The sequence below is a fragment of the Anolis sagrei genome, chromosome 6 (genome assembly GCF_037176765.1).
Source record: "Anolis sagrei isolate rAnoSag1 chromosome 6, rAnoSag1.mat, whole genome shotgun sequence".
NCBI lineage: Eukaryota > Metazoa > Chordata > Lepidosauria > Squamata > Dactyloidae > Anolis > Anolis sagrei.
In genome coordinates, this window is record NC_090026.1 from 11,961,993 (window position 1) to 11,973,723 (window position 11,731).

The window sequence follows — 11,731 nt, forward strand, 5'->3', positions numbered from 1 at the left end:
TACTCTCAGTCCCACTCCTGTTGCAGTACATCAAATAATAAAAATAGTGTTTGAAGCAGCTGCCAGAAACCAAATTAAACTTTCTGAGAAGTGATAGTTTCAGTTATGTGAACCTGATGTCGGACTGTCAGTAGTTTTTATGAAAGGAAGGCAAAATATCTGCCTTATTGTATCAAGATACCTGTAACATCAACTGTAATTAAAACAGCATCATTGAATACAGAAGGATATTAGAAGCAAAGATGAAATATTTTGTTCTCATAATGAGAAGACAGGAAACCTTAGAGAAGACAATGATGCTGGGGAAAAAGGAAGGAAAAAGGAAGAGGGGCCGACCAAGGGCAAGATGGATGGATTGTATCCTTGAAGTGAGTGGATTGACCTTGAAGGAGCTGGGGGTGGTGACGACCAATAGGGAGCTCTGGTGTGGGCTGGTCCATGAGGTCACAAAGAGTCAGAAGTGACTGACTGAATGAACAACAACAACATTAAATACAGAGGAGCCAGGTACAATCACATGGGATATAGATTAGAACATTTTTTCTGGCGGAAATAAACCTAGGAAGTTTCCAAACATTAAAAAAACAAAAACAAAAAACAAAAACCAGCAGACTTGATTCTCTATTCTGAAAATTAAAGTCAAATACATAATGTTTAGGTGACTTTATACAAAAAAATTATAAAGTGAATCCCATGACAGAAAAGAATAGCTTCTTCTTTGTGGGAAGGGGTTTTGCAGCTCTCACAGCATGGACAAATATGCATAGGAAGCCAGGATCAAACTTAGGTATCACTATGTAGATAAGAAAATACTAGCTGATGACAAATGTGAAATCTATATAAATAAAAATGTAATGTTTGTTTGTGGGATTAACATAACTCAAAAACCACTGGGCGAATTGACACCAAATTTAGACACAATACACCTATTGGGCCAACAAATGACCATCAATCATAAAAACACTGAAAAACACAGCAGAAGAGAATTGAAGAGCCAAAAACTAACAAATACATTACAACGCATGTGCAAAACCACATATATACACATGTACACAAATATATACACATATATACATACACAAAATACATATATGCAGACTGGGCCACAGCAATGCATGGCAGGGGACGGCTAGTCTATATAAAGAAAAATGTAATGTTCATTTGTGGGATTAACGTAACTCAAAAACCACTGGACGAATTGACACCAAATTTGGACACAATACACGTATCAGGCCAACAAGTGACCATCATTCATAAAAACACCGAAAAACACAGCAGAAGAGACTTAAAAAGCTGAAAAATAAAAATATATCACAACGCATGCACAAAATCACACACACACACTCACTCTCACACACACATGTATGTGTGTGTATGTATATGTATGTGTGTGTGTATATATATATGTAAACACACATACACAAGGGACATATACACAGACTGGGCCACAGCAACGTGTGGCAGGGATGGCTTGTAAAAAGTAAAAATAGGTTTGTCAGTTATAGATTAAGCTATATATCCTTTCTTTAGATCAAGAATATTTGTTCCAAACAGTTAAATAGATATGTCTACCCTGTTATCCAAAATAAACCTTAGTTTTTCCCTCTTCTTTTTAGCTGTTCCTTAGTGTTAAGTTCAGGCCTCAAGACAATTATATAACATTTAGGGAAGAAGATACAAGTCAGTATTCCAGCACTGGAAGCCAAGATAGAGAAGATCTCCACAGCCACCGTGTATTTCCCTTTGGTGCTTAGATAGGTTGGAACAAAGGATACCCACACACTGCAAAACACGAGCATACTAAAAGTAATAAATCTGGCTTCATTAAAAGTATCTGGGAGTTTGCGAGCAAAGAAAGCTACAATGAAGTTGATAAGGGCAAGCAAACCTACGTAACCAAGAATAAAGTAGAACATCTTTGCTGAACCTTCATTACATTCCACAACTATTTCTTCTGGTAGAGCGTTCAGGTCCAAGTCTTGGAACGGTGGATCAGTGCATAGCCATACCATGCAAAGACTTGCTTGAATACACGAACAGCAGAGAACAGCAAATGTTGTGGACTTTTTTCCAAGCCATTTCTTCATCTTTGATCCTGGTTGAGTGGACTTAAAAGCCAGAACTACTGTGAGGGTTTTTGCTAAGAGAGAAGACATTGCCACTGAGAAGACAATCCCGAAAGCAGTTTGTCGTAGTTGGCAGGTCATTCCATAGGGTTGGCCAATGAACAACAGGGGACAGAGGAAACAGAGCAGAAGGGAGATGAGCAGACAGTAGGTAAGGTCCCGATTGTTAGCTTTGACAATGGGAGTGCTCCCATTCTTCATAAATATTCCAAACACCAAAGCTGTGGTTAGAGAAAACAGTAGTGCTAGAACACCCAAGAAGATGCCCAAGGGTTCATGATAAGAAAGGAAGTTCAACTTTTTGGGCAGGCAGTTATTTCTCTCCTTGTTGGGATATTGATCTTCTGAGCATTCAAAACAGTCATACATGTCTTTAAAAAAAGAAAAGAAAAAAAAAGAGGTGAGGATAAGGTATACGAATTTATTAAATACATTATCATTCAGACACATATTTCATTGTTGGATAAGAACCATATGATTGACATGTACAGATGGATGAATCTATCTATTTTCAAGCAATGTGTTAGGTCCAGGAGAGGTTTTCCCTACCAAAAGAAGTTGCCCTAAAGCGGTGGTTCCCAACCTGTGGTCCTCAAGAACTAAAATTTGGTCTGTGGCCTCACCATTACTACACCGTTGTAACGAGAGCAACTGACCTCAGAAAACTCTCTTATAGCACCGAAGCTAATTAAATATGGTTTTCTGTGGGTGAGCAGATGGTGACTACTTGATTTCATATGTTCTGTATCAGAAACTAGAGCTGTTGTGGTCTATCCAATGCAATTTTCCTCCTCCACCAAGCATAGCTTTGCTTAGCTCTTGTAGGTTTTTTAAATAACAAAAAACTGTTTGTATTAGATACGACCTGGAGTCCTTACAAATGGTTCAAAACACTTTAGAATCAATGCAGGGGTTGCAAAATGTTCGTAAATACAAATAAAACTGATTTAGGTGTTGTGCACACCTCTAGTAAAGAGAGTCTTATCTGACATACATAACTGATACTGGAAGATGTCTCCTGTCTCTCTTTCCAAAAAATCTTGAGCCAAACTCTCTTGATAAGGGACATGTAAGTTAGTTCTGGCGAAACAATAGGATTTACAGAAACGTTGACTAAGCTTTCAACAATTGATTCAATAGATCTATTCTGTTTAATCCCTGCCAATAGAATTCAGGTGAATATATGATACCTCTAATGACTATATGGATGACTATTCCTAGTACAAATGATAGCAGGATGCTTCCTACCTGTTTCATTAGAAATATTCCCTACTGGACATTCATCGCATGTGTAGCAGCAGAATGGTGCCTCTTCCTTCTTTTGTTTGATGTAGCCAGGAAGGCAGGGGGGATTACACAGGGCAATGGGTATAGTCTACTCACACAAAAAGACAGAACAATGATATAAGTTTTTTTTTCTTTCAATTGACAAAAAACTGGATCTTTTCAATTCATGTGCCAAGTCCATTTCATTTTCTCCCAATAAGTTTATATATATATTTCCCTTGGCGATGTGATTACTGCACTCTTCTTATTCTGAGTTACCTTCAGTTTTTGTCCAACATCACAATTGTGATTACTTTAGTTTTCAATATGCAACCTTGATTCAATAATCAAAATTCAACAGAAATCTGTTTCTTAACATTAAGAACCTTGATATGTGGAGGAAATAACATGAATTTCATGAATAAAACCCGGAAAGAGGAATAACTCTTATTGACATGTCATATTTATTTTCATGTCTTCATGAAAATGAAGGTGCAAGAAAGAGGAAGTCAAGCTTGGAGGGGGAGGAGGAGGATGGAGGGAACGAAGGAGGAGGAGAAAACTGCGGAGGCTCTCATGATGCTTCATAGAGCCCCGAGGTCTCCATGGACCACACTTTGAGAGCCACTGCTCTATACTGTCTTCACCATCATGAATAATACTCTTCCAAGCAAAAGAACTTTGATGCTCACTTTTACATTTACATTCCTACATTCCTAATCGTAAAAGTGAGCACGGAAAATGAAACATTATGTATCTCAATGCAATGGCAATAAGGACAATTCCAAGTTCAGCTCTTTTCTTCCAGGTAGCTACCCAGGGATCCCATCTATGTTTGTATAGTAGAAATACCTGTCTCATATTCACCTTGTTAAAATGGCTATGCCATGTAATGCTCTCCTCATTAATGGATAACTGCCTATAAAGTGTAGATCGAGGATCCATTCTCCCAACTTTCACTTTTGAGAGTGATTGGTTGGGGAAAGTAACCCAGTTGATGATATCAAATTCAGCTATCAGTTCACCTTTTTCATCAAAAGACACCTTGTCCCCAGCAGTGTTGTTGAATGAGATTTTCTCCAGGAAAGGATAAAGCTAGATCAGAAGACAACAGGTTAAGTTTACAAAAGTAGTGGAAAGTGACAATTTTTGGCTCTGACTTTTAATATAAGAATACACTTATATCATTTTCCTGACATTTTGGATCTCCCTCAATCTGTGACAGTGACAACAGCCTGACTGGGGCTTGTTCCTCAGATGCTTTTGAAGAGGTTTCCGGGAAAAGGGGGGGGGGGGGTTTGAAGATATGAAGGGCAGAAATGTCTTGTCTTGAAGCTTTTGATTAAGACATTAGTGAAAAGACAGACACATGGTTCTTGTGCTAGTGAGGCTTTATTCAAAAGACAATGGAACAGTGTGGAGAAGCTATAAAACTCGATACTTTCAGTAGCTGCAAGGAAAGAGTATGCGCAGATAAGACTCTAAAATCACAGGCTTCCCTTTTCTGCTTCAAGATGAAGAAATACTGTCTCCGAACAACCCAATTTTTCTGTATTACTAGATCTCCCTATATCACATGTGTCAAACTCAAGGCCAAGTCCAGCTCGTCATGTCATTTTCTGTGGCCCTCTTCCAGATGCTGGACTACAACTCCTGTATTCCTCATCATTAGACATTGTGACTGGAGTTGGGATACAGTAATGTCTGGAAAGCTAGTTTGTCCTGTTTAGTTAGGATAAAGGGGTTTGAATGGCTTGTGAATCTGATGTTTGCCTTTAAAATGTCATTTATACTTTCCCCACCTCAGAGCTGTTGGATTGCAATTCCCATAATTCTCAGTCTGTATGGTTCATAAACAAAAGTGATGGGACTGTGGTTTAATAACACATGGGAGCACAAACTTGGTAAATACTAAACAGCACCAACCACTATGTTAAAAATTATAGTTGGTCCTCTGTAAACATGGTTTCTTCATCCATGGATTCAGTGGCCCTTTGGAGGCAATCATAGGCTCATGTGGCCGGCGATGAAAATGAGTTTTCACCCTTGCCCTACATCAATGTTTCTCAACCTGGGGTTGGGACCCCTGGGGGGGGGGGGGTCATGAGGGGGTTTCAGAGGGGTCGCCAAACACCATCAAAGTACTTATATTTCTGATGGTCTTAGAAACCTCTTTGGCAGAGAAAGCTGAAGATCTCTCCACCCACCATGGAGAGCATGAAGTGAGTCCCTTCAAGGCATGGGGTCATGACCCTGTCCCTACCCACCCCCTTTCTTACCTTCCCCCCCCCCTACATTCCTTGGGAGACTCACCAACAACAGGGCTCCCCTGTACTTTTCCTACTACACTATCTGCTATATATTGTTCTCCCTCTATCTATGTATTTATGTATAACTCTAATAAAATTTATAATAAAAAAAAGGCATGGGGTCTCTGTGTGGGAAGTTTGGCCCAATTCTATCATTGGTGGGGTTCAGAACGCTCTTTGATTGTAGGTGAACTATAAATCCCAGCAACTGCAACTCTCAACTGTCAAGGTTTATTTTCCCCAAACTCCACCAGTGTTCACATTTGGGCATATTGAATATTTGAGCCAAGTTTGGTTCAGATCCATCATTGTTTGAATCCACTGTGCTCTCTGGATGTAGGTGATCTACAACTCCAAAACTCAAGCTCAATGCCCACCAAACCCTTCCAGTATTTTCCATTGGTCATGGAAGTTCTGTGTGCCAAGTTTGGTTCAATTCCATTGTTAGTGGAGTTCAGTATGCTCTTTTGTAGGTTAACTATAAATCCCAGCAACCACAACTCCCAAAAGACAAAATCAACCCCGCCAACCCTCCGGGTATTCAAATTTGGGCATATCGGGTATTTGTGCCAAATTTAGTCCAGTGAATGAAAATACATCCTGCATATCAGATATTTACATTACGGTTCATAAAAGTAGCAAAATTACAGTTATGAAGTAGCAACAAAAATAGTTTTATGGCTGGGGGTCACCACAACATGAGGAACTTGCATTAAGGGGTCATGGCATTAGCAAGTTTGAGAAACACTGCCCTACATTGTGAGCTACATAGGTGAGACATCTGTCATCGTGCACACTGTAAATCTCTATGCACAGTAACAACTATTTTATATAAATATTTCTTATATCAATCCATTTTATTTGAAATTGCTTTCTGTATTACCTGATGCGGAGTAGAAGACTCTAAGTGTCCTCTTCCTCTCATTGCTCCATGTTTATTTTTTGATGAATACATGGCATGCAAAGCATGTGCCACAGCATAGACAGCATTGTAGATGCTATAACTATGACTGGTCATACTCATTTCAAAAAAAGCACCAGGAATACTTTCCATTTTCTCCTCGCCTGTGCATCTTCTCTCAGTGTCCTCCGCCATCCCTGTATAAGGAAATGAGCAGCCAAATGCTTGCTCCCAGAAGACCATGATAAATCCATCTTCACTGGAATTGGGATTCTGGGCATGAAGGAAATTTTGGAAGCCAGGTATCTCAGAGGAATGAACTGCAAGAGATAAGGTGCCATGGAAAACATCTACACCCTTCATTCTGTAAAAGGGCACCATAAAAAAATCCCAGTGGGCTGTCATAACCCACACTTTGTTGACAGGTCTCTTAACATCCATCACAACCAGATTGAGCACCATCTGCACATCTAATATCACATGAGCATCAGCATTTAAAACACATACTTTAACATCTGGTTTGGTCAGCAACTTAGCTATACTGAGAAAGGTGTCATAAAAGTTAAGAACTCCCAAAATGCTACCCTGGAGTAACATTCTTACAGTGAAAGCAGTACAGATACCCTTCTGGGAAAGCATATGTGTCAAAGTCTGCAGGAACTTTTCTCCTTCATCATCACCCATGGCCATGATCCCAACCCATTTCCACTGAAAATGAAGAAGGAGCTCGACAAGTCCAGTATACTGATGTATTTCATCCGGAACCATGCGGTATAAGAAGGTACGCTGAGTTACATCACTTTCTGCTGGAGCGTACAAACATAACATGATCTAGGGAGGAATCATGCAATAGACAAATGTATGCTGATTCTCAAGCACTTGTACCATTCCAGTAATAAGTTTTATTATTAAACTGGGAGAAGGAGGAAGAAATTCTGAGTGGAAAAGCAGGATGACAGGGGAATAATCAATATGCTGTGGAGTACTTATACCAAAATATAGCGGGCTGCAGTATCCCCCGGGGTTTGGTTTCAGGACACCTCCCTCTTGTAGATACTAAAATTTGTGGATGCTCGTCCCAATTTATACGGTGGTACAATCAAAAGGGTGTCTGTTATATAAAATGACAAAATTGCAGTTTGCTTTTTGGATTTTTGAAAATATTTTAAGTAGTGGATGGCTGAAGATAAAGCTAAATCCAGACAAGACAGAGGTACTCCTGGTCAGTCATAAGGCATAACAAGGTGTAGGACTTCAGTCTGTGCTGGTTGAAGTCACACTCCCCTTGAAGACACAGGTTTGCAGTCTGGGGGATGATTCTGGACTCATTGCTGACCCTGGAACCCCAGGTGTTGGCGGTGGCTAGGAACGCCTTTGCAGTTATAACTTGTGTGCCAGCTGCGCTCATACCTCGAGGCACCAGGCTTGACCAAGGTAGTCCACACCTTAGTCACTTCCTGTTTGGTCTACTGCGACACCCTCTACGTAGGGATGTCTTTGAAAATAGTTTGGAAGCTACAACTAGTCCAAAGATCGACAGCCAGATTACTAACTGGAGCATCATGCAGGGAGAGAACCACTTTCAGGCTAAATACAAAATGCTAGTTATTATCTATAAAGCCCTAAACCATTGGTTTTGTGCCTGTGGGTCCCCAGGTGTTTTGGTCTACAACTCCCAGAAATTCAAGCCAGTTTACCAGATGTTAGGATTTCTGGGAGTTGAAGGCCAAAACATCTGGGGACTCATTGGTTGAGAACCATTGCCCTAAACAGTTTGGGTCCATGCTATTTGTTCAATCACATCCCCCTATATAGACCATCTCATGCACTGCAGTCAGCAGAGGTGGCTCTGCTCTTGGTCCCACCCACGTCTCAAGCTCGGTTGATGGGAACGAGAGAGGGAGCTTTCTCTGTGATTGTTTTCTATCTCTGGAACTTCCTCCCTAAAGAAATAAAAATGGTCCTCACCCTCCTCTCCTTTAAGAAACTTCTGAAAATGCACGTATGCACCCTAGTGTATGGAAAGGAGGAGGACTAAGATACTTTAATCCACCAGAAGCTTGGTGAATCATTTGCACTATATGATGACTACTACGATATATATTTTAATAAACACCTTTGTTAGCCATTTCAAATGCAATTTATTTGAACTGCTTTTAATGATATAGGTTTAATGTTCATTTATGTCTTAGTTTCATTGTCTAGTTGGTTTATTGCTACCTAGATCCCATTTCAATATTTATTTTTTATTGTACATTTACTATTGTTTTTTTAAATTGTATTTATTAGAACTTTTTCAAAATAACATAAAAAGAGTGGAAACATATCGTTGGAAAGGAAAGTAGGAAATATAGGCAGAAAGTAGGTAAAGGAAGGTAAAGGGGAATGGGTACGGGAGAGTAGGAGGGGAGAGATGGGACAGAGAAAAAAATAGGTTTGGATTAGGGAAGTTGGGGTGAGGAGGGGGTCATTTACTATTGTTATTGTAAACATGCTTCTGACACAATAAATAAATATTGTTATTGTGCATCATTTTGTATTATTTCTTATGTTGTTTGTACTTTGTAAGTCATTGAATGTTTTCCTGTCTCAGTATATAAACCACCCTGAGTCCATTTCGGGAGAGAGGGCAGTCTAGAAATAATGTTTTATTATTTTATTATTATCTATGGATGCAGAATATATGGATACAAAGGGTAGAATCTCTTTCTCTCATAAAAGTATATACATGAAGATCTCCGTAGTACATCCAGAAGGAGACATGAAACTTATCTTTCCTTACCTGTGGGATCTTGTAGAGGCCCAAAATAGTAGCTATATGAAGGGAAGTTTCTGAATCCAATCCCCCAATAACAGCGACTGGGCTCTTCTGCATGTCACAGTGGTAGTTGAGAAAAGTCCTCTTTTGATGAAACACAAGGCTCAGGGTGTTCTGATAAGTGATCTGGGCATCATGGTGGCTGTCACGGACATGAAACCCCAAGGAAATATTGGGCAAAATATTGTGGTTCTCATTGATTTCTTTCACAGCAAATACCAAAGACAGGACATGTTGATAATTTTTCAGGATTGTACTAAGGTTGAAGACACAAGACATTAGAAATGATATTCTTTACACATATGACTTTTTTATTTCTTATGGCTTGGGAAAGTACATTCACTTCTTATCAGTTATTATACTACTTAAAGTGCATCAAAGAATTTGGCTAAAAACACATTTTCTAGCACCTTTCTTCCAAAACTAAGGTACAGCATTTGTGCAATAGATGTGAATTAATACATATCCTTATCTGGAAATCCAAAACCCAAAATATTCAAAAAATCAACATTGTCCACATGGATTTCAGAATTCCAGGTAATGATATAGTGATATTAGTTTGGCCCCATCCCTCCTGGTCTTCAGGAAGAAGCTAAAGGTGTGGCTTTGTGCACAAACATTCAGCGAATAGGGTGCTGGAATTTGATTTTAACCTTGCAGTTCAAATAATGTCCATGGGAAAAATTGAAACTTGGAAAGTATGATTTGGCATTCTGTTATGTTGTAATCTGTTTTATATATTTTAACTGTTTATATGCTTTGTTACACAATTTAATGTGATATGTTTATGTCATTTGTACAATGCGGCATTGAATTTTTGCCACAGTTTGTAAAGTTTCTCTAAGTTCCCTTTGGGGTGAGAATGGTGGGTATAAATAAAGTAAATAAAGAAATTATAAACAAATATTTAATAGGTTCTTGTGGGTTTTTTCCCTTGATCAAGGGAACCACTGACCGCATAGGGAAGCTGATGAGGAAACACAACATACAAACAATCTACAAACCCACCAAGAAAATCCAACAAATGCTACGTTCAGCAAGGGACAAGAGGGATCCTCTCACCTCTGCAGGAGTCTACTGTATACCATGCAGCTGTGGACAAGTCTACATAGGGACCACCAAACACAGCGCCCAAACAAGAATCCAGGAACATGAAAGGCACTGCAGACTACTCCAACCAGAGAAATCAGCCATAGCAGAGCACCTGATGAACCAACCTGGATACAGCATATTATTTGAGAACACAGAAATGCTGGACCACACCAACAACCACCATGTCAGACTACACAGAGAAGCCATTGAAATCCACAAGCATGTGGACAATTTCAACAGAAAGGAGGAGACTATGAAAATGAACAAAATCTGGCTACCACTATTAAAAAACTCTAAAATTACAACAGCAAAACAACAGAGAGGAAACAACCAGGCACAGATTAACACCTCCCAGCAAGAGATTTTCCCAGGCTCAGGCAGGCCTTCTAATGCTAATGAAGGTGATCAGCTGAAACATTCACACCTAACTGCAGCAGGGAAGAGCTCCTTGCCCCACCCCAGCCATTCCACAGATATATAAACCCATTGTCCTAATTCCAACAGACCTAACTACCTCTGAGGATGCTTGCCATAGATGCAGGCGAAACGTCAGGAGAAATGCCTCTAGAACATGGCTCTATAGCCCGAAAAAACCCACAAGAACCTAGTGATTCCAGCCATGAAAGCCTTCGACAATACAAATACTTATTAATTCACCTTCACTTTCTGATGGCTCAGTCAGTATAAACAATCTTTGTTTCATGCATAAAATTATCTTCAAATGTTGTGAATTTTGTGTTTGGTCTCATCATCAAGATATATTTATTATGTATATGTAAGTAATCCAAAACATAGAAAACTTTAATATGAAACACCTCTAGTTCCATGCATTTCGGATAAGGGATACGCAACTTGTATATCATGAATGGAGCCATTACTGGTCTGGATGATCACTATTATTATAATAATAAAACAGTTGGGTTGTTGTAGGTTTTTCGGGCTGTATCACCATGTTCTAGAAGCATTCTCTCCTGATGTTTCACCTGCATCTATGGAAAAACTAAGGACCAGGAAAGCACAACTACTGTGCTCTCTGACTTTCCTTCTACACTGCAGAGACACAGATACTATCCCACAATTTCTCACAGCCAAAAGGACTTTCAAAACACCACAAGCTCACCGTATCTATGACTGCTTGAAATGCAATCTCTTACGAGAGAGAATTCACACCATCCACAAAGAACTGGCAAACACAGACAAGGAACTGTTGCATCTCCAT

General features: G+C 39.5%; 1 protein-coding gene across 1 annotated transcript; it reads right to left on the bottom strand.

The window, feature by feature from the left end:
- Window positions 1–1,592: 1,592 nt before the first annotated feature.
- On the bottom strand, window positions 1,593–11,731 carry LOC132779229 (vomeronasal type-2 receptor 26-like). Its single transcript, XM_067469573.1, has 6 exons — window positions 11,667–11,731; window positions 9,385–9,676; window positions 6,585–7,433; window positions 4,260–4,487; window positions 3,375–3,501; window positions 1,593–2,497 (listed from the first exon to the last, which is right to left on the bottom strand). The coding sequence occupies exons 1-6, from the start codon at window positions 11,729–11,731 to the stop codon at window positions 1,593–1,595; spliced, it is 2,466 nt and encodes an 821-aa protein (XP_067325674.1).

Bases quoted from the DNA above. Each gene is read 5' to 3' on its own strand.
- LOC132779229 (XM_067469573.1), bottom strand. From the start codon at position 11,731: ATGGAGATGCAACAGTTCCTTGTCTGTGTTTGCCAGTTCTTTGTGGAT. The intron at 9,677-11,666 runs GTAAGAGATTGC...CTTCAACCTTAG, and splicing joins GATGGTGTGAATTCTCTCTC to TACAATCCTGAAAAATTATC. The intron at 4,488-6,584 runs GTAATACAGAAA...CTTCTGATCTAG, and splicing joins AGTCTTCTACTCCGCATCAG to CTTTATCCTTTCCTGGAGAA.